We start from the raw sequence: 21,265 nt of genomic DNA, 5'->3' as shown, positions 1-21,265 counted from the left end.
CATACTATTCATGTCATCTGTGAATAGTGATACTTTGGCTTTTTCCTTTTCGATTTTTGTCCCCTTGATTTACTGCTCTAGCTAGGACTTCAAGAACTATGTTAAAGAGATACGGAGAAAGTGGGCAGCCTTGCTTGAACTTGATTTCAGTGGGATTGATTTAAGTTTCTCTCTGTTGAGGTTGATGTTGGCTATAGGCTTGCTTTTTATTGTCTTTACTATGTTTAGGTATATGCCTTGTATGCCTGATCTCTCTAAAACTTTAAACATAAATGTGTGTTAGATTTTGTTAAATGCTTTTTTGGCGTCTAAGGAGATGATCATGTGTTTTGTTTTTTATTTTTTTCCTTTTTTTTTGTGATGGATTATATTGATGTATTTTCATATATTGAACCACTCCTCCATGCCTGAGATGAAGCCTTCTTGGTCATGGTGGATAATATCTTTCATGTGTTCTTGGACTCAGTTTGTGAGTATTTTAGAGTCAGTGTTCATAAGAGAGAAAGGTCAGATACTTTCCTTTTTTGTTGACAGGTCTTTGTGTAGTTTAGGTATCAAGGTTACTGTGGCCTCACAGAATGCCTTTGGTAATGTTCCTTCTGTTTCTATGTTATGGAAAGTTTAAGGAGTATTGGCGCCAGCTCTTCTTGGTAGTTCTGGTAGAATTCTGTGCTGAAACTATCAGGCCCTGTGCTTGTTTTGGTAGGGAGATTTTTAATGACTGCTTTTATTTTCTTGGGGGATATAGGACAGTTTAATCTATTTACTTGATCTTGGGTTAGCTTTCGTAAATGGAATCTGTCAAGAAAATTTTCCAGTTCATTTAGATTTACAAATTTTGTGGCTTTTGAATTATGACCTAATGATTTTTTTTAAATGTCTCAGTGTCTGTCATTATGTCCCCCCTTTCCTTTCTGATTTTGCCAATTTGAATTGTTTCTCTCTACCTTTCAGTTAGTTTGGGTAAGGGTTTATTGTTCTTGTTGATTTTCTCAAAGACCCAGCTCTTGGTCTTACTGATTCTTGTTTTGTTTCTAATTTATTGATTTCAGCCCTGAGTCTGATGATTTCCAACCATGAACTTCTCTTAGCTTTCTCTGCTTCTTGTTTTTCTAGGGCTTTCAAATGTGCCTTTAAGTTGCTTATATGAGATGTCTCAAACTTCTTTCTCAAGGCACTTAGTGCTATGAACTTTCCCCTAAGTATTGCTTTCATTGTGTCCCATAAATGTGGGTAAGTTGTGCATTCATTTTCATTGAATCTTAGGAAGTCTCTTTTTTTCATTTCTTCCCCTGACCAAGCTGTCATTGAGCAGAGAGTTGTTTAGTTTCCATACACATGTAGACTTTTTGTTTTTTCTGTTGTTGAAGTATAGTTTTAGGCCATGGTGGTCTGATAGGATACAAGGACTTATTTCAATCATCTTATTTTTGTTGAGTCTTGTTTTGTGTCCAACTATATGGACAATTTTAGTTAAGGTTCCATGGGATGCTGAGAAGGTACACTCTTCTATGTTTGGGTGAAAGGTTCTGTAGGTATGTATTAGGTCCATATGTTTTAGTACCTCTGTAAGTGTCATTGTTTCCCTATTTAGCTTCTGTCTTGATGATCTGTCCCTTGGTGAGTGGAGTTTTGAAGTTTCCCACTATTAAGGTGTTGGGATCGATGTGTGATTTCAGCTTTAATAATGTGTTATTTACAAATGCTAGTGCTCTTGTATGTGAGGCATCGTTGTTCAGGATTATGCTGTCCTCATGGTAGATTTTTCCTTTGAAAAGAATAAAGTTTTCCCCTTCATCTTTTTTGATGAATTTTGGTTGGAAGTCTATTTTATTAGATATTAGAAAAGCTACTCCAGCTTATTTTCTGGGTCCATTTATTTGAAAAACCTTTTTCTAACCCTTTACTCTGAGGTAGTGTCTGCCATTGTAGCAGAAGGGTGTTTCTTGGATGCAGCAGTATGTTGGAGCCTGTTTCTACAACCATTCAGTTAGTCTGTATCTTTTTATTGGAGATTTGAGTCCATTGATGTTGATAGATAGTAGTGACCAATAAATGTTTAGTTCCTTTTATTGTGGAGTTCGTGGTACTACTGTGCTTCTATGCTTGTTTTATTTTAGTTTTTTTTGTGTCATGAGTTTATCTATGTCATGTGTTTTCTTGGTTGTAGTTGATTTCATTAGATTGGAGATTTCCTTCTAGTATCTTCTGTAGGGCTAGGTTGCTGTGTAGATATTTTTTAAGTTTAGTTTTGTCGTGGAATATTTGTTTTCTCCATCTATGTTGATTGAAAGTTTTGCTGGGTATAGTAATGTGGTTTGACATCTGTGTTCTCTTAGAGTCTGCATGACAGATGTCCAGGCCCTTCTGGATGTCATTGTTTCTAGAATGTTGAGAAATCTGGTTTGATTCTGATAGGTCTACCTTTGTATTTTACTTGGCCTTTTTTCCCTTGATGCTTTTAATATTTTTCCTTTGTTCTGTAGATTTAGTGTTTTGACTATTATGTGACGTGAGGAGTTTCTTTTCTGGTCTAGTCTTTTTGCTGTTCTGTAAGCCTCTAGTATATATTTAAGGACATCTCTTTAAGTTGGGAAAATTTTCGTTCATGTTTTTCTTGAAAATATTTTCTGGACATTGGTGCCTGGAATCATCTTTTTCTTCTATTCCTATTTTTCTTAGATTTCATCATTTTATGATTTTTTGGATATATTGTGTTTGGGACTTTTCCAATTTTATTTTTTCTTTAAGAGATGTATCCATTTCTGCAATTGTATCTTCAGCACCTGAGTTTTTCTCTTCCATCACTTCTGTTGTGTTGGTGATGCTTACCTTTGTGGTTCCTGATCTTTTCTCCAAGTTCTCCAGCTCCAGGGTTTTCTCTGTTTCTGTTTTCATTATTGATTCTAATTCTGTTTTAATGTCTTGCACCATTTCTTTCATCTGTATGAATGTGGATTCCTATCTATCCATGATGGCATCTATTTTTTCATTCGTTTCCGTCTACGTGCCTTAATAGTATTTTTTGTTGGATTATCAGCAAAATGCCTTTGGATTACTGAAAAGCAGCGACAAAACGTTTTCTGTATTTTCCAGATCTTGTTTTAGTAGGTTATGGTGGTATAGGAAGTTTAAGATTGTGGGGAAAAATGTATAATTATCAGTATTCTTGTGTAGCAAACAATATATATCGTTTTAAGTCTAACATACTGAATTATTAAACAGAAGTAAGGTAGTTTAATACTCAAATTTTTCTAATTGTTCTTGCTTCTTTAGTGATCTTCCTCCTGATATCAATAGATTTGAAATCACGCTTAGTAATAAAACAAAGAAGAGCAAAGATGCTGATATCTGTAAGTTGATTACAAAGCTTTCTAAAGTAATAAAAGTATGTTGAGTTATTTTTAGAATGTATAATTAAATACCTTAAGATGGAGATAAAATACATAATGTGTAACAGTTCAATTCTAAGCATATTGATTGTTCAGAGGAGATTATGAAGAACAGAAAAAAATAGCTAAGTCCTTAAAATTTAAAACACGAAAATATCTACTTTCCCTTTCCCAAAGAATAGGGCAAGAAAATGGTAGTAGTGATTATTATTCTTTCTCTTTTCCTTTTTTAGGTACCCATAATTTCATAAACTTCCCTGAGTTGTAGAGTATTTGTTTAGCATGCTGAGGCCCAAGGATTATTCCCTAGCACTTCAAAGAAAAAGAAAAAACTTACACAGAAAATATAGGGTGCTATTTATTCATTATAATATCAAATGCTCTGATTCTATTCCAAGCTGTGTATGTCTCCCATTCTATTGGTAGGACACATGGCAGTGGGATTTAGTAATTCATATCGGGGTGAATTAGGTTAATATCATCTTAGTGTAAGCAGTATTATGTACTGACAGATCAAAACCTATAGCTCTTTGTAATGTTTACATTTTTACCTTTTAATATTTTAATTTACATTTTAAATTTATATCTAAAACAATTTAAAATATATTTTGATTATATTCTTCCCCTCCCCAAAGTCCTTGCAGATTCTCTTCCCTCTTTTCCCAACCAACTTTAAGTTCTTTTCCAAAAAAAAAAAATCAAAAACCAATGCAACAAACCTTCCCAAACCAACAAATAAAATATAATAACACACAAACAAATAGCAAAAAATCACCATCCTGTAATCATATAAGAACACATTCAGTAAACCTGTGGAGTCCTTTACATGTTGATCAGTTATTCTGGAATATGACTGCTGCCCTGCATACCCAGGGTTGTATCTGGATCTGCCCATAGTACAGATGCCACATAATTGGACTGGCTCTTCTGTTTAGCATCATGCTTTTAAGGTTCATTCATGAGCTATCATCTATCAGTAGTTCATCATCAGTTTTTTTTAATTAATTAATTTTTATTAATTACAGTTTATTCATTTTGTATCCCAGCTGGAGCCCCCTTCTCGTCCCCTCCCTATCCTACCCTTCCTCCGTCTTCTAACTGCTTACATTTTTAAGTGTATATCCATTATATATATGATAAAATGGCCCAGTAATGGCCCAGAAAGAAAGACATATTTTCTATTTGGATGTATTCATTATTGCTTTGCCTTTTTTTTTTTTTTTTTTTTTTTTTTTTTTACCTCCCTAGCTAAATCAATTCACGGTTTTCTGTTTGGAATGGATTTTTACCTCCCTTAATCTGATTTAAGTATCCAGAACTATTATCTACTATTGCAGCTCTTAAACTGCACCCTCTTTGATAGCTTTTATTTTCCATGCAAATCAGACATCATGTTTTTGTCTTTTCTTAATCCCATATCCCCAGTATGCAACAGAGTGTCACCCAGCATGCCATCAGTAAAAGAAAAAAAAAAAAAGTTAAGTGTTGGCTTTGTGATATTATTAAAAACTTACTTAATAAATAGCATTTAAAACTAGAGAAAACTGTAATCAATACAATTTAATTATATGACCATAGTGGATTTCTTTTTAATACGATTATCATTTGTTTTTTCTTCGTAGTATTTATGCGTTGCCAGTTGAGCAGGTTACAGAAAGGACATGCCACAGATGAATGGTTTTTGCTAAGCTCCCATATACCATTAAAAGGTATTGAACCAGGATCCCTGCGTGTTCGAGCACGCTATTCTATGGAAAAAATCATGCCAGAAGAAGAGTACAGTGAATTTAAAGAGGTATTATTTGCCAGTTTAATGATCTTTTTCTTTTTATTTAATTTTTTAAAATTTATTACAATTTATTCACTTTGTATTCAGCTGTAGCCTCCTCCCTGGTCCTCTAGCAATCCGGCCCTCCCTTCCTATTCTCCTCCCATGCCTCTCCCCATTCCAACTGAGGTCCTCCTCCTCTTCTGTCTTGACCCTAGCATCTCAGCTCTTATGAGGGCTGGCTGTACTGTCTTCCTCTGTGGCCTGACAAGGCTGCCCCTGACCTCGGGGTTACTTCTGTGCAGGGGTTCCAGGTTATCTACATGAATGGTCCTTGGTTGGAATATCAGGCTCAGAAAAGACCCCTGTACCCAGATTTTTTGGTTTTGTTGCTCTCCTTGTGGAGCTCCTGTGTAGCAGCTTTATTCATAAAGTCATACTCTAGAAACAACCCAGATGCTCCTCCAATGAATACAGAAATTGTGGTACATTTACACAATGGAATACTACTCAGCAATTAAAAACAAAGAAATCATGAAATTTGCAGGTAAATGGTGGGAACTAGAAAAGATCATCCTAAGTGAGGGATCCCAGAAGCAGAAAGACACACAGGGTATATACTGACTTATAAGTGGATATTAGCCATATAATATAGGATAATCATACTAAAATCTGTACACTTAAAGAAGCTAATCAATAAGGAGGACCCTGGGTAAGATGTTCAATCCTCATTCAGAAAGACAAATGGGATGGACTTGGAAGAGGGAGAAAACGGGGAACAGGGCCTACCACAGAGGACCCCTGAAAGATTAACCCAGCAGCGTATTAAAGCAGATGCTGAGACTCATAACCATACTTTGGGGAGTGTGCAAGGGAATCTTATGAAATAACAGTCTAATGATTTTAATGATATCAACAGAAACGTTTATTATTTAATAAAAATCCATTAAGTTAAATATTAATGTCCTATGTTAATAACCTACTAGCCAGAGGTTTAAATAAATAAATAAATATATAATATCATTTTGATCTTATGAGGCTATAAATATATATGCTACAAACTATTTTTAACAGTTGTATTCAAAACATATATTTCTTTATAAGGTTAATTGAAAAAATATTTCCCATTGCTCTCCTCAAGGATACATAATGTTATGTATTTTCAGCAGCTTTTTTGATGTCACTTTTAGCTTATACTGCAAAAGGAACTTCATGTAGTCTATGCTTTATCACATGTATGTGGACAAGACCGAACACTGCTGGCCAGCATCCTGCTGAAGATTTTTCTTCATGAAAAGCTTGAATCATTGTTGTTATGCACACTAAATGACAGAGAAATAAGTATGGAAGGTAATATGGATGTGTGATATTTTTTATATTGGATTTTGTATACAAACATGCATGCTCTATCTTTAAATATATTAAACTATTAAATCATTTTACAGAGTATTTAAGATTCTTTGTTTAATATGGGAATGGATTACTATTATTTGTTCATAAGTATTAGATGATGTAAGAAAATAACTTCTTTGTCCTGATCTCTGTCTTAATGTGTGATCAACAGTGTTGTAATACTTATCATATTACCTCAATTTTTACTTAGCAACTTATGAGGAGAAGTCAGGTGTCAGCTGTATTTTAGTTACAGATTCTATAATAGTTCCAAGGCCAGTGTACATTATTACTGTGCTTTTCACACATTCCTAATATATTTTCTCCCAGCACTTTGATTTGGTGACAATCCTTGCCTACTTTAATCATAAAAATTACAAAAATACACATTTGTCAATAAGTAGATAAAAATGGTGCACATATTTTTATGTCATTTTATTTTGCTTTTAAAACTTTTTAGGACTCAATATTCATAGAGTGGCTACTAAAATAATTTATAGTGGGATTTTTGTGTTATTTTACTTGGAAGCTGTCTTTAGTCACTGTTCTGTTGTGGTGAAGAGATACCATGACCAAGATAACTCTTCTAAAAGGTAGCATTTAATTGGGGGCTTGCTTACATTTTTCAGAGATTTCATTCATTATCATGGTGGTAAGCATGGGGGCTTGCAGGCAAACACATTCTGAGCTGTAGGCACAGAGAGTCCTGGCTTGGCATTGGCTTTTGATTTATTTGTTTATTATTTATACAGTATTCTGCCTGCATGTGTGCCTACATGCTAGGGCATGGGCTTTTGAAACTGCAACCCCAGCTTCTTAATCCTGCAATTCCTTTCAAATATCAAATTGTGCCACTCTTGGTAAATAAGCATTCAAATATATGAGGCTATGGGTGACATTCTTATTCAAACCACTAGAGCAGTTAATGTATTTGTTTATGGTTGTGAAATCAGTAGAATGCAAAATAAGATATGGTTCCTATGTTTCTTACTAATTGTTCTTCACCACTTTTGAGTCTTAACTTTTTGACATGAACATGATGGTGTTCATTTCTTCTCATTTATGACAGTCATTATTTAATTCAGTGAAATAAAGAGACAATTATGCATGTTAACCTCATTAATATTTATGTAAAAATATATTACTGAGGAAAATAACTTTCTAGCTTAGTTATATAGTACAGTTCTGTAAATACAGCCTAATATCCATGTTTGTGTAGATGAAGCCACTACCTTATTTCGAGCTACAACACTTGCAAGTACCTTAATGGAGCAGTATATGAAAGCCACTGCCACACAATTTGTTCATCATGCTTTGAAAGACTCCATTTTAAAGATAATGGAAAGTAAGCAATCATGTGAGGTAAGAATTTAGTTTTAATCTTTGCAGCAAATAGCACATTTTAATCAGAACTTTTAACAAATTACATCTTTAGGAAAGTACATTTCTAAAATGTGTCAATACAGTTATGTTCTCTGTAATAGATTTATAACACTCCTCTTCTTTTGTAAATACACAGCTCTTTTGGCATTTATCCTATTTACTATATTAATGATCAAGTATACGTTACATTAGGAAAATGTGTATAACTTATATTAAACACTTTTGATGGGCTTTTGTTGTCCATGTTGAGTATCTCTTATTCCAAAAATAAAACAATTATTTTGAAAATGTACTTTTTCAAATACACAATAAAGCATCTTTAGTAGAACCCAAGTCTTGAGACAAAGTTAATTTTACACGAGTTCTACGAGACTAGTGTTATGACTTGGCCCATCTTGTGAAGTCAGATGTGAAATTTTCCACTTGTAGTGCCATGTCAGCACCCACGTCTAACTTTAAGGGTACTTACCTTATAAAATATTATGAAATCTCTTCCTTCGAGAGCTTTGTGGGTTACTTTTGTGGAAGATGAGAATTAAAAGAAAATGAAATAATACTTTGAAAATGATTAAGGTTTCAGTGTGAGTTTATAAGCAGCGCTATCATCATGAGTAGAATCCCACTTACATGACTGTTGTATTTCATGTATTTCAACTACAAAAGAAGATAGTATAAATCTTCTTTATAAGGCTTACGTGATACAGTGTCAGGAAAATAAGAAAATAGGTTTTAGAACTTGGAACTTTCCGTATTAATTTTGCCACACAAAATAAGTGATTTGTTGTTAGAAGTTGAGTGTAATCCCATTATTACCCTAACTATGAAAGGTGACAACTCTTTTCAGATATGTAGGTACATTTGGCAGACCAGAACACTTAGATAGGGGTTTGGGGAAGGGTTGAAGGGGTGTACTTTAAAAGTTATCAGAAGGGTTCACGATGCTTGTTTTTTTATTTTAATTTTTTTAATATTAGTTACAGTTTATTAACTTTGTATCCCAGCTGTAGCCCGATCCCTTATTTCCTCCCAATCCCACCCCCCCTCCCTCCCTCATCTCCTCCTGCCCCTTTCCAAGTCCACTGATAAGGAAGGTCCTCCTCCCCTTCCATCTGACCCTAGATTATCAGGTCTCTTCGGGACTGGCTGCAGTGTCCTCCTCTATGGCCTAGCAAGGCTGCTTCTCCCTCGGAGGGTGGAGAGGTAGGAGTCAAAGAGCCAGCCATTGAGTTCATGTCAGAAACCGTCCCTGTTCTCCTTACTAGGGAACCCACTTGGATACTGAGTTAAAAACAAAGGAAATGACAAAATTTGCAGGCAAATGCTGGGATCTAGAAAAGATCATCCTGAGTGAGGTATCCCAGAAGCAGAAAGATACACATGGTATATACTCACTTATAAGTGGGTATTAGACCTATAAGATAGGATAAACATACAAAAATTTGTATACCTAAAGAAGATAAACAAGAGGGCCTGGGATAAGATGATCAATCTTTACTTAGAAATACAAATGGGATGGACATTGGAAGTAGGAGAAAACAAGTAAAAGGACAGGAGCCTACCACAGAGGGCCTCTGAAAGACTCTACCCAGCAGTGTTTCAAAGCTGATGCTGAGACTCATAACTGAATCTTGGGCAGGGTGCAGGGAATCATATGAAAGAAGGGTTCATGATTCTTCTGAATACATTCTGGTTATTTCCCTTAGCCACTAAGTAAGTTGAACATCATTAAAAACTGCTTTTGCTCACAGATAAATAGAACTGAGTAGTTTAATATTCAGTTGAGCAACTGGGAGTGAACGTTTAGCAAACTGACCGAATTTGCATATGTGGAACAGTTGACAGCTTTGAAAAAAAAAAAAATACCTGCCCATTTACCACAATTTATTTGAAATTTAATCTTCACCAAAATACATTTGTATTGATTTGTTCCTTCTCTTAGTTAAGTCCATCAAAGTTAGAAAAGAATGAAGATGTGAACACTAACTTAGCACACCTATTGAACATACTTTCAGAGCTTGTGGAGAAAATATTCATGGCTTCAGAAATACTTCCACCGTAAGTTGTCACTTTCTCTTTGTAAAAAATGGAATAACCTATGTTTTCAAAGTTGTCTTTTAATAAATGCTTTCTATTATCTTAGCATTATACTCAGACTTTCAGTCCTTAAAAGATTTTTTTTTTTTAATTTGGTAAGGAAAAAGAATAAAATAGTGAAATAAATGTTAAAGAACCCAGGGTAAGTTACAGGCATTGTGACACATGCCTATAATCCTGCTATTGGAGAGGTTCAGGCAGAAAGAGCATGAGTTTAGGCCAGCCTGGGCTACAAAGATTCTGTATCCCAAAAAAGTAAATAGAAATATATACCTTGACAGATTATGTTTATTTGGACTAAGTAAGTCTGGCTTACATTGTGGCTTAGGGAGTGTCAGATCTGATGACAGCATTTGTAAATTTACTCTCTAGTTCTTGCCTGACATTAGATTTCCAGCAACAAAAACCAAAGGCATTGAAAATGTACACAAGATACCAGTATTAGTGTCTGCTTAGAAGTTACAATGAGTAAACTTATTTAGATGAAAGAGTCAAAATAATAGAATAAGTGCTGTATTAATTACTTTGCATTCTCATTTCTGATAAATTGTTTCATACTTTTTCTTTCTTTCCAAATTTTTATTTTTTATATTAATTACAGTTTATTCACTTTGTATCCCAGCTATATCCCCCTCCTTCATTTCCTCTCAATCCTCACCCACCCTCATCTCCTCCCTGCCCCTCTCTTAGTCCACTCGGGGAGGTCCTCCTCCCCTTCCATCTGACCCTAGTTTATCAGGTCTCACCAGGGCTGGCTGCATTGTCTTTCTCTGTGGCATAGCAAGGCTGTTCCTTCCTCGCTGGTGGGGCAGGGGTCAAAGAGCCAGCCACTGAGTTCATGTCAGAGACAGTCCCCCTGTTCCCATTACTAGGGAAACCCACTTGGAAACTGAGCTGCCATGGGCTATGTCTGAGCAGGGGTTCTAGCTTATATCCATGTATGGTCCTTGGTTAGAGAATCAGTCTCAGAAAAGATCCCTGTGTCTGGTTTCATACTTTTCATAAACACTAAATTTAAAATTGATTGAGCTAAATTTACTGGATTATGTTTCTATACAAGTTACTCAACATTCTTCTCATTATTTTTGACAAGTGCCTTTTTAAGATGAGAAGACCAAATGTTTTAAAATATGGTATACCACTTGGGTAAAATTAAAATTAAAATTTTGGCTGCTACTAGATTATCATTCTAATTATGATAATTAACTTTCTGTATTGAGATGTTTATGTTATTTTGGCAGGACATTGAGATACATTTATGGGTGTTTACAGAAATCAGTTCAGCATAAGTGGCCTACAAATAACACCATGAGAACAAGAGTTGTTAGGTAAGAGTCACCTCTTCATTTGGCATAGAAACTGTATGCAGCAGAAACTGATTTGTATATGAAGGCAGAAACAGAGAACCTTGTTGGTTGTAATCGGTAGTTGAACCATATAGATTTCAGTTGGTTTGTAACTTCTAAGATTCCAGGTTAAATCCAACCATACCCTGTAATTCTGAAGGTCTGATTCAGCCTGGTCATAGTACATTAAGAACTGCTTTGGCAACTAATGAAACTTGAGGGCTCATATATGGAATTCAGGATCATTATCCATTAAATTGTTTGCTTAATATGAGCTGTTAATTCCTAAAACCACCTAATATCTTAATACTTTTTGAAGATTTTGTTAAGCATATCTAAGCTAGTACATAGTGACTAGAAATTTAGTAGAAAATGTATCAAAACCAGCAGCTTTCTTTTAATTATGGAAAATACACAGTACATATAAATGTCAAATGGGTTTTAAATACACATTTCTGTCCAGAGGCTTCTACTTTTCTTGCACATACAATTTTTAATAGTAGCCTAAGGGTAGAGCACTAGCTTAACACTCAGGTCCTGGATTTGATTCCTACCACTGAATAAAATAGACAGACCTGCCCTCTTGGACATCTGTGCTGAAACATACTGAAGAATGTAGGAAGGAAGAAAATGACAAGCACACTATTAAAACAATTGTGAGATGGACATTAAATTGTTCTGTCTGCTGTGTTTTAAATATGTGTAATTATTAAACTAATACAATAGAGTCCTCTAGCTGGATTAATACAACTGGGTACTTCAGGGGTTTTTCCTGCCTAAAGTATTTTCTCTTCCTAATAAGCCTTTAAATTGTATAGTACCCATGTATTATTCAACTTAAAATCACCTTAAAATTTCCAAAAAAAATTTTTTCACTGAAATTTATTACTGATTCAGTGTTGCCAATTCAAGTTTCTACTTCCCATCAATGTTTTTGGTAAACCTTATGCAGGAACCTACACTAAGAAAAAGAAAAAAATTCAAAATGTGAAGTTGTTAATTGCTCTGTAGAAGAAATTTTAAACTATGGGCAATAATGCTTGTCTGAGTTAATTATTACTATGGATTCTTTTTAAAAAGTGAAAACTGATCTTATGTGATAACAGATACTTAATACTACTGACTTAAAGGAGGCAGAGTAGGGTATTTATATAAGCTTACATTAGCTACAGTTCTCAAAGTAAAATTGATGTCAAGGCAGCTGTTGTCATGCTATGTTAAGGCCTGTCATTTTGAAATTTAACAACTTTTAAAGCAAACTTTAGAATTTCTAGTATCATTGAAAAACTTTAGTGTTTTATGCATTTTCATTTGTCACAGCATCACTGATAAAGTCAATGTATTGCAATGTTCATATAAGTTGGTAGCAATGTTGATACAACCAACTTAATTTATTCTCATGGTCTTTATGGTTTAAATAAACTTTGGAACCTTACAGAACTACATTATCTATCTATAAAAGGGTTTATTTTAATCCTCATAATCTCACAACAAATCTCAAGTGTTTTTAATGTACAGTTTCCTCTAGTAGAAAACAAATTAGTAGTCTATAAACAGCCAAGAGAATGAGTGAACAGTTCTTTCCAAAGTTAACCTGTAAGTTTGCCTTATAATTTTCTTAATGACTTTATTTGAGCTCCCCTATGTTGAGAGTAAAAGTTATAGTTGATAAGTTTAAACTTTTTATGTTTATATTTTAAACATAGTTTTCTAAAAAAATACTTTCCCTTCCAATTAGTGGTTTTGTTTTTCTTCGGCTTATCTGCCCTGCTATCCTGAATCCACGGATGTTTAATATCATTTCAGGTAATTACTTTTTAATACATTTTGTAATGAGAAAAAATTCAGAACTTTCATAATATTTGATAAAAATACTTGCCTTTTAAATCAAATCTTTACAAAATTAAAGATACCAATAAAGTATTATTCCCTGCCTTTTCTTTTCTTGTAGTATCTAAGATGTTAAAATTTTTTTTCTGTTCCTGTGATTAATTTTATTTTAAAAATTCTGCATTATATTTATGCATGTATGTTTGTCTGTGGGCATTTGCATGCCATGGGAAATGTGTAGGGAGTCAGAGGACAACTTTGGGAGTTGACTGCCTCTTTTCACCACTTGAGTGCCTGGGATTGAAATCAGGACATCTGGCTTTGTGGCAAGAACTTTTACCCACTGAGAAATTTTGCTGGCCAGCTGGCTCTGACACAGCATTTGTAGAGATTAGGAAGGCCCTTTGTTTCCTTAGTCTACATCAGGTTGCTGTAAGCTGAACTTTCCTCTAAGATCAAGTTAAAAACCTTTGTACAACTGTATTAGCAGTATTTGAATATTTATAAAGAAGACAGTCTAGATTTGTCCAGTTATAGAATGTTAAGTAGACATTTTACATTCTAATAAGCTTGGTCCCATTTTGCTTTTTAGTCATTGAACATTACAGAAAGATTTTCAGGTTTGTAAGCTTAAAGAAGGAAAAATGTTGATATTTATGAAACAATCATTTTTATACTAAGCTGTATTAAAAATTGAGCTAGGAATGTACTGTGTAATCACAGAAGTTAGGAGGCTAAGGCACAAAGAAAACTTAAGGCCCGCGTGGGCTGTCACTAGACAATGTCACTAGACAGAGTGGTGTGAAAGAAGGTGAGTCTGAAAGAGTCCCCTTTGATCTTAAAAAGAAACAAAAGACTTTTTTTTTTTCAATATTTTTACTTTCATATTCCTGTAGTTACTTTTTATTACTTTTAAAGTGATCAAATACATGAATACTAAGAGTAAAAGGTTGGGGCTAGTGACCTGGTTTAGTGGTTAAGAACATATACTGCTCTTACAGAGGACCTGAATTCAGTTTCCAACACCTATGTTAAGTGACTCACAACCATCTATAATTCCAGGTCCAATGGATCAGACACTCTTGTCTTGAGCTTCTGTGGGTAGCAGCATTGATTTGCACATACCCATACAGAAATACACATATTTAAAAATTAAAAGAATAAAACATTTAGAATTTGTTTTGAGAACTCTAGGCAAACATTGGCCTTAAGCTATCAATTCAACAGTATTTAATCTTGAGTAAGATTTTATAATACACTTAAAACAATGAGTCAGAATATAAGATTTGCTGTTATTTTGGTTGGTAGGATGCTGGCAGAGCATATATGAGGCCCTGGGTTCAACCCCCTGTACCCAATAAAACTCAGCAAAGAGAATAGCCATGAGATCAGAAATTCAGCTGTCTATAAATTGAGTTGAGATCAGCATAGGACATGGGGAAATGGGGTTCGGGTGGGGTCATAATTATTAGTTTCTATTTTGAAGCTACAAATACTTTTCATTTACATTCTATTTTCTATGTTTTACAGGCAAGTTTTTCATGAACTCAAAAAATGATCTTTAAAGTGAACTATTTGCAGTTAGTGGCTTGCAAATAATGTTGGGAGCAGGGAATTGCTAAGATTGCAAAATGCTTCCCTAAGTGGATTGAATTAGCTTTGAGAATTGTTCTGAAAGCTTTGTAGAGTGACAGTCTTCTTAGCAATTAAGCAGCTTTTTGAGGTATTCTAAAATATTATCCGCCAGTTGGGAATTACTCAAGTTTTGTAGTTTACTTTTCACAAAACCAGAATCACTGATAAGTGTGTTCAGTTTCCCCTTTCAACCAAGTTCTTTTGAATGAGATCATACAATTTCAAAGATTATTCTGAATATATTTTGAATAAAGGATTGTTAATATTTAACAGCAAAGAAACATTATTAAATGTTCTAAATGTTTAATCATTTCCTGATAGTACCTCTGGAGTTGGTGTCATTGGCTGTACCTAATTCTCTTCTAGATTCCCCATCTCCTATTGCTGCAAGAACACTCACATTAGTGGCTAAGTCTGTGCAGAATTTAGCAAATCTAGTGGAATTTGGAGCTAAGGTAAAAATATTTTGATACTTGAAATTCATTGCGTGTATATACATTGTTTTAAATGGTAATTTTATTTCATAGTGAATATACACCAGATCTTCAAAACAGTATACTATATAAATACAAGTAATGTTAATACTGTGATTAGAATTTTACAGTTACCTGCTTTTGTGACTTAGTTTATCAAGCACTAGTCAGTATGCAGTCGAAGTTCAGATTTAACGTCTCTTCTCTATTACTTCTTTTCAGACTTGTTTTAACTTTGGGGTGTGATTAGTAACTCAATACACATTTTAGGCTTTTGCCATGTATTCCACAATTTCCTGTTATTATTTCTTCCCAGATTCAGTAACTTGTTTTTTTCAAAAAGAACTATTTTTATGTGTATGACTATTTTGCCTGTATGCATATAAATACACTGGTATGTGCTTGGTGCCCAGATAGGCCGGAAGAAGGCACCAGATTCCCTGTTATATAAGCCATCTTGGGTGCTGGGAACCAAACCCCAGTTGTCCTCTGCAAGAACAGCAAGTGCTCTTAATAGTGAGGCATCTGTGTAGTCCCATAGAACCTTATCTTTGCTCACCTGCTAGGGATGGTACTTTTTGTTCATTACTTCTCTTAGAAATCTTTAGGATTTCCAATTGAACTTTATCCCATTTAAGGTTTACTGTTGATAACTATGCTAACTATAGATTATATGGGTTAGCATTTTAGTTTAAGTAGTTTACATTTATTGGTTATCTTTTGAATTTACCTGAAACCCAAAGCCTATTTGCAATCCCATTGCAATCATAGGGAATTTTTGGTTTCACTATATTTTAATTTTCTATAATGTGTTAGAGTCTTTAGTTTATCAATAATTATTCCAAATGTACATATAAACAATTTGTAGTTGCCAAGCTATATATTTTTTAAATATATTTATTAATTACACTTTATTCACTTTGTATCCCCCCATAAGCCCCTCCCTCCTCCCCTCCCAATCCCACCCTCCCACCACTTTCTTCACGCATGCCCCTCCCCAAGTCCACTGATAGGGGAGGTCCTCCTCCCCTTCCTTCTGGTCTTAGTCTGTCAGATCTCATCAAGAGTGGCTGCATTGTCATCTTCTGGGCCTGGTAAGGCTGCTCCCCCCTCTGGGGGAAGTGATTAAAGAATAGGCCAATCAGATTATGTCAGAGGCAGTCCCTCTTCCCATTACTATGGAACCCACTTGGACACTAAACTGCCATGGGCTACATCTGTGCAGGGGTTCTAGGTTATCTCCATGCATGGTACTTGGTTAGTGTATGAGTCTCTGGGAAGACCCCTGTGTTCAAATTTCTGGCTCTGTTGCTCTCCTTGTGGAGTTCCTGTCCTCTCCAGATCTTACTATTTCCCACTTCTTATATAAGATTCCATGCACTCTGCCCAACAGTTGGCCATAATTCTCAGCATCTGCTTTGATAGTCTGCAGGGCAGAGCCTTTCAGAGGCCCTCCATGGTGAGTTTCTAGCTTGTTTCCTGTTTTCTTTTTCTGATGTCCTTCCTCTTTGCCTTTCGGGATGGGAATTGAGCATTTTAGTCAGGGTCCTCTCTCTTGATTAGTTTCTCTAGATGTACAGATTTTAGTAGGCTTATCCTATATTACATGTCTATATGAGTGAGTATATACCGTGTGTGTCTTTCTGCTTCTGGGACAGCTCACTCAGGATGATCCTTTCCAGGTCCTACCATTTACCTGCAAATTTCATGATTTCCTTATTTTTCATTGCTGAGTAATATTTCATGTGTAGATGTTCTACAATTTCTGCAGCCATTCTTCAGTTGAGGGGCATCTGAGCTAAACAGAGAATTGTCTGTAGAGGAATATAGAATGGCAGAGAAACACTTAAAGAAATGCTCAACGTCATTAGCCATCAGGGAAATGCAAATCAAAAAGACCCTGAGATTTCACCTTACACCCATCAGAATGACCAAGATGAAAAACCTGAGTGACAACACATGTTGGAGAGGCTGTGGAGAAAAGGGAACCCTCCTCCACTGCTGGTGGGAATGTAAACTTGTACAACCACTCTGGAAATCAATCTGGCGCTTTCTCAGACAACTAGGAATAGTGCTTCCTCAAGATCCAGCCATACCACTCCTAGGCATATATCCAAAAGAGGCTCAAGTACACAATAAAGACATTTGCTCAACCATGTTTGTAGCAGCTTTATTTGTAATAGCTATATATCATTTTTAATTTGTAACTTTTTATTATATATCTTTGTTCTTCCACATAGCTGTTTATATTAGGAGGAAAATTTCACATGAAGAAATACAAACTCCTGCTATGTACACATAGTTTTTATTGTAAAACAGCTGTTCTAAGGCATATGAAACTTGTTTTTAATTTTTTAGGAACCTTACATGGAAGGTGTCAATCCATTCATCAAAAGCAATAAACACCGTATGATCATGTTTTTAGATGAACTTGGGGTATGTATATAATTTTCAAGCTCTTTGAGAATGAATTTAGCCATATAAATAACTTTTAGATTTTAAAACCAGGACTTCTGAATAACATCTTTTCTACACAAAATGTTTTGTCACTTATTCTTGCTTACATCAAGCAAACACAACTGTGGCTTTCAATTGAAGCTTTCAACCAGTCATTTTATAGACTCTTTCATTCATTATTCTTTAGCTATTGTTGGATTTAGCCTTTTAAGTTGTAGCTAAAATAAGATTTGGGGCCATATATATTGGAACTAAAGTTAGAACTAGGTGAAATAGTATGATTACTATGCCTCATTTGAGCTTTTATAAATAAAATCATGTTGCAAAAATTTTAAAAATATATATATTTATAATTTCTGAGACCCTAATAGTAAAGTTCAGTTTTCTATGTCATATAAGTTTCAAACAATGAATGAATTTTAAAGTAAATATATTGATAATGTGGTGTGTTAGCAGGAAGAAAAAGCCTAAATTAGCATGTATGTGTGAATTGAACCAGGTTTATGTCATCAGAAGTGCTGAAGACTTGGTTGTATTAGGTATTGGAACCAGGTGATTCATTTCAAAACACATGTCAACTACCACCACCCCAACTTGGCAAACAAATGGGGTACAAAGAAGCCCAACATCATAAGCTTCATATTTGTAAGAAACATACACATGAACTTTTTGTAAAACTTCTATTAGTACTTCTAATAAAAATATAGTTGATCAGTTTTCCCAGGGCTTTTTCTGTTCTTTCCGCTAACTAGCAAGCTCTGTGAAGGCAAGAAGCAAGCATTATAGGTTTTTCATCTCGTAATCTTTAATCACCAAATCACTTAAGTGAATAAGTGATTCAATTAAAATGAATGTATGCAAGTTACTTCTTTACTCTTAAAAAAAAAAAACAAAAAACTAAAATCGCTTTTCAATTTTTAGGAATGTGTAACAAGCACTACCAGTAAAAACAGGAAGACTGTTAATTTAACCACATGTTGAATTTTACTCCAAGGCCTGAAATAATATTAGCATTTAATGTAATAAATATAGTAATATCAATTAACTATGATGGCTAAATTACTTCATGAACCCTAAACACTATAATAGCCAAGGATCCCACATTTGAGAAATTATCTTGAGGAGAGTCTAGAAATTGCAAACAAAGTAAATTTTTACTATACTTTCATAAGTTAGTTCCTCTTTAGATGCTAGTTAATTTAGTTATAATATTTTAGTCACATTCAGTCTATGAATTTTAAGTTGTATTAATCCAAATCATCAGTTAATAATGATACTATTTATTTTGCATGTGCTCTAAATTTAAAAAGAAAATATCAGTTCATGATACTGTCATTCTATGGGAGAGTGGGTGTGGAACCTAGCTTTTTTCTGAGTAGAGGTTCTTAAAACCTATGTTTAGCAGAACTATTTGAATAAAAACTCTTAGACAAATTAATGTTTTATATCTGGTTAGGATAACTTTTGAAGAGACTACAAGGATTTTTATTTCTAAATGCAGTTTTATGATTCCCTTAAAGAATGTACCTGAACTCCCGGACACTACAGAACATTCTAGAACTGACCTGTCTCGTGACTTAGCAGCATTGCATGAGATTTGTGTAGCTCATTCAGATGAACTGAGAACACTCAGTAATGAGCGTGGTGCACAGCAGGTATGTTTTTACAAAATGACAATGTTCAAACTTTCTAAATGGTTCGTATAAAAATGGCAAGTGAGATACTGTCAGTAATGAGACATTTTATTCCTTCTGGTACTCTCATACCAAGTGCATGAGCAATATTACATGTAAATGCAAGGAGACATGAGAAATTTGCAATTTACCTGTTTTTTGCTAATGTAGGAGATATATTCAACTAGAGATTAGAACAGGAAAGGGTTTTTAATTGACCTAGTGCTAAACCACTGGAGACAGTCTTTCTTGAACTAAGGAAGTTAAATGGGGAGGAAAGAAAACCACATAGGAAAGTATAAGTCAGGGTACACACGTGCTAAATCTGATAAATTTCTTCCGTGGTTTCAGAAGGCAATAAATGCTACCACTACCTGCCTTCTTATCTGGCACATATTTTGCAAATTAAATTAAAACAATGATTATGAATTTTCATTAACCTGAGATTCTAAAATCCTTACTTTATTTTTCAAGTTTAGAAAACAGTCCTAAGTAGCTAAGAGTTTCAATTGGAAAACATTACATTAGTTTAACTTAGATTTACCAACTTTAAAAAAATTTTTTTCTTCACAATTTATTCATTACATATCTCAATTGAAGCCCTCTCCCTCAATTCCCCCAGTCTCACCCCCCTCCCCTTTTACCCACTATCCCTTTCCCTAGCCCACTGAAAGGGGGAGTTCTCCACTATTGCCATCTGCCCATAGCTTGTTAAGTCTCATCAGGACTGCTTGGATCCTCTTCCTCCAGGGCCTGGCAAGACTGCATCATCAGGGGCGAGTGATCAGAGAGCATCAACTGAGATTATGATAGAGGCAGCCCCTCTCCCCTCACTCAGAGATCCACATGGAGACTGAGCTGAAAATAGTCCTAAGAAACTAGAGTTTCATTTGGAAAACATTACAATAGTTTAACTAAGATTTGCGAAGGTTTATAATGACAAATTTAGTGTGGTGAGATCTTCTGTGTCTCAGTTACAACTACATTATTCAGTATAAGTAATGAAAACTCAGTTTTATAAGAATCCCTTTGTTTTGATATAGCTTTGATCAAATCCAGATTCAATTGAATCCTAAAATTGAAATTTAGGCTCTTCATTTGCTTAGTCATTTTTTTCCCCCACTGTTTCTCCTGTGTCTAGCATGTACTGAAAAAACTTCTGGCTATAACAGAACTTCTTCAACAAAAACAAAACCAGTATACAAAAACCAACGATGTCAGGTAGCAGCCTGTTGTTCTGCATGGATTCAGCATGTCCAACGTAATTCACATCACTATGTTTCTCCTGTGCTCTTGCCAAAAAAGAAAAGAAAAAAATAGCACATTTTTCCACATTCCAGTGATGTGTCAGCTATGCAAGCAAAACCCCAAGATTCTTTTGGAGAGTAGCTGCTGTTGTAAGCTATCTGTGCAGAATATGTGCACTATTTCCACATGGAATTGCTACCAAACTCTGAGCCTTGGTGTACAGATCACCTTTAAAAATGCTATGACTGTGTCTTGAATTTTGAAAATATATTTTCACTATATCCAATTGCCAAAGTTTTGCTGTCTCTTGGAAAAGGAACTATGAAATCAACTGACAAGGAAATGCATCCTATTGACAACTGAATTTAACTGGATTGCAAACTGTTCTTAATGTAATTTCTTCCTTACAAATATGACCATTTGACTGTTCACTGAATTTATTTGTATTTACAGTTTCCAGAGTTTGACATTATAATAGGAACAATCTTGTTGTACACTTTTTAAATATGCTGTGCTATTCTTTCTGGAACTGGAAGACTATATATATATATATATATATATATATATATATATA

At 34.6% G+C, this 21,265-nt stretch overlaps 1 protein-coding gene across 1 annotated transcript in view; it reads left to right on the top strand.

The window, feature by feature from the left end:
* Rasa1 (RAS p21 protein activator 1) overlaps nt 1-21,221 on the top strand; it is a 100,811-nt gene extending 79,590 nt beyond the window's left edge. The window contains exons 15-25 of the mRNA XM_055604063.1: nt 3,277-3,353; nt 5,015-5,187; nt 6,351-6,510; nt 7,772-7,914; nt 9,875-9,990; nt 11,271-11,357; nt 13,114-13,181; nt 15,207-15,295; nt 17,672-17,749; nt 19,291-19,425; nt 20,585-21,221. Coding sequence (XP_055460038.1) covers nt 3,277-3,353; nt 5,015-5,187; nt 6,351-6,510; nt 7,772-7,914; nt 9,875-9,990; nt 11,271-11,357; nt 13,114-13,181; nt 15,207-15,295; nt 17,672-17,749; nt 19,291-19,425; nt 20,585-20,668 — 1,210 coding nt within the window. The 3' untranslated portion in view covers nt 20,669-21,221. The remainder of the gene's footprint in view (nt 1-3,276; nt 3,354-5,014; nt 5,188-6,350; nt 6,511-7,771; nt 7,915-9,874; nt 9,991-11,270; nt 11,358-13,113; nt 13,182-15,206; nt 15,296-17,671; nt 17,750-19,290; nt 19,426-20,584) is intronic.
* Nucleotides 21,222-21,265: the final 44 nt, after the last annotated feature.

The sequence above is a fragment of the Psammomys obesus genome, unplaced genomic scaffold (assembly GCF_907164565.1).
Source record: "Psammomys obesus unplaced genomic scaffold, mPsaObe1.curated_primary_1811, whole genome shotgun sequence".
In the NCBI taxonomy this organism is placed as follows: Eukaryota; Metazoa; Chordata; class Mammalia; order Rodentia; family Muridae; genus Psammomys; species Psammomys obesus.
The sequence above is the reverse complement of the archived record's forward strand: the minus strand, read 5'-3'. Positions and strand labels throughout refer to the sequence as shown.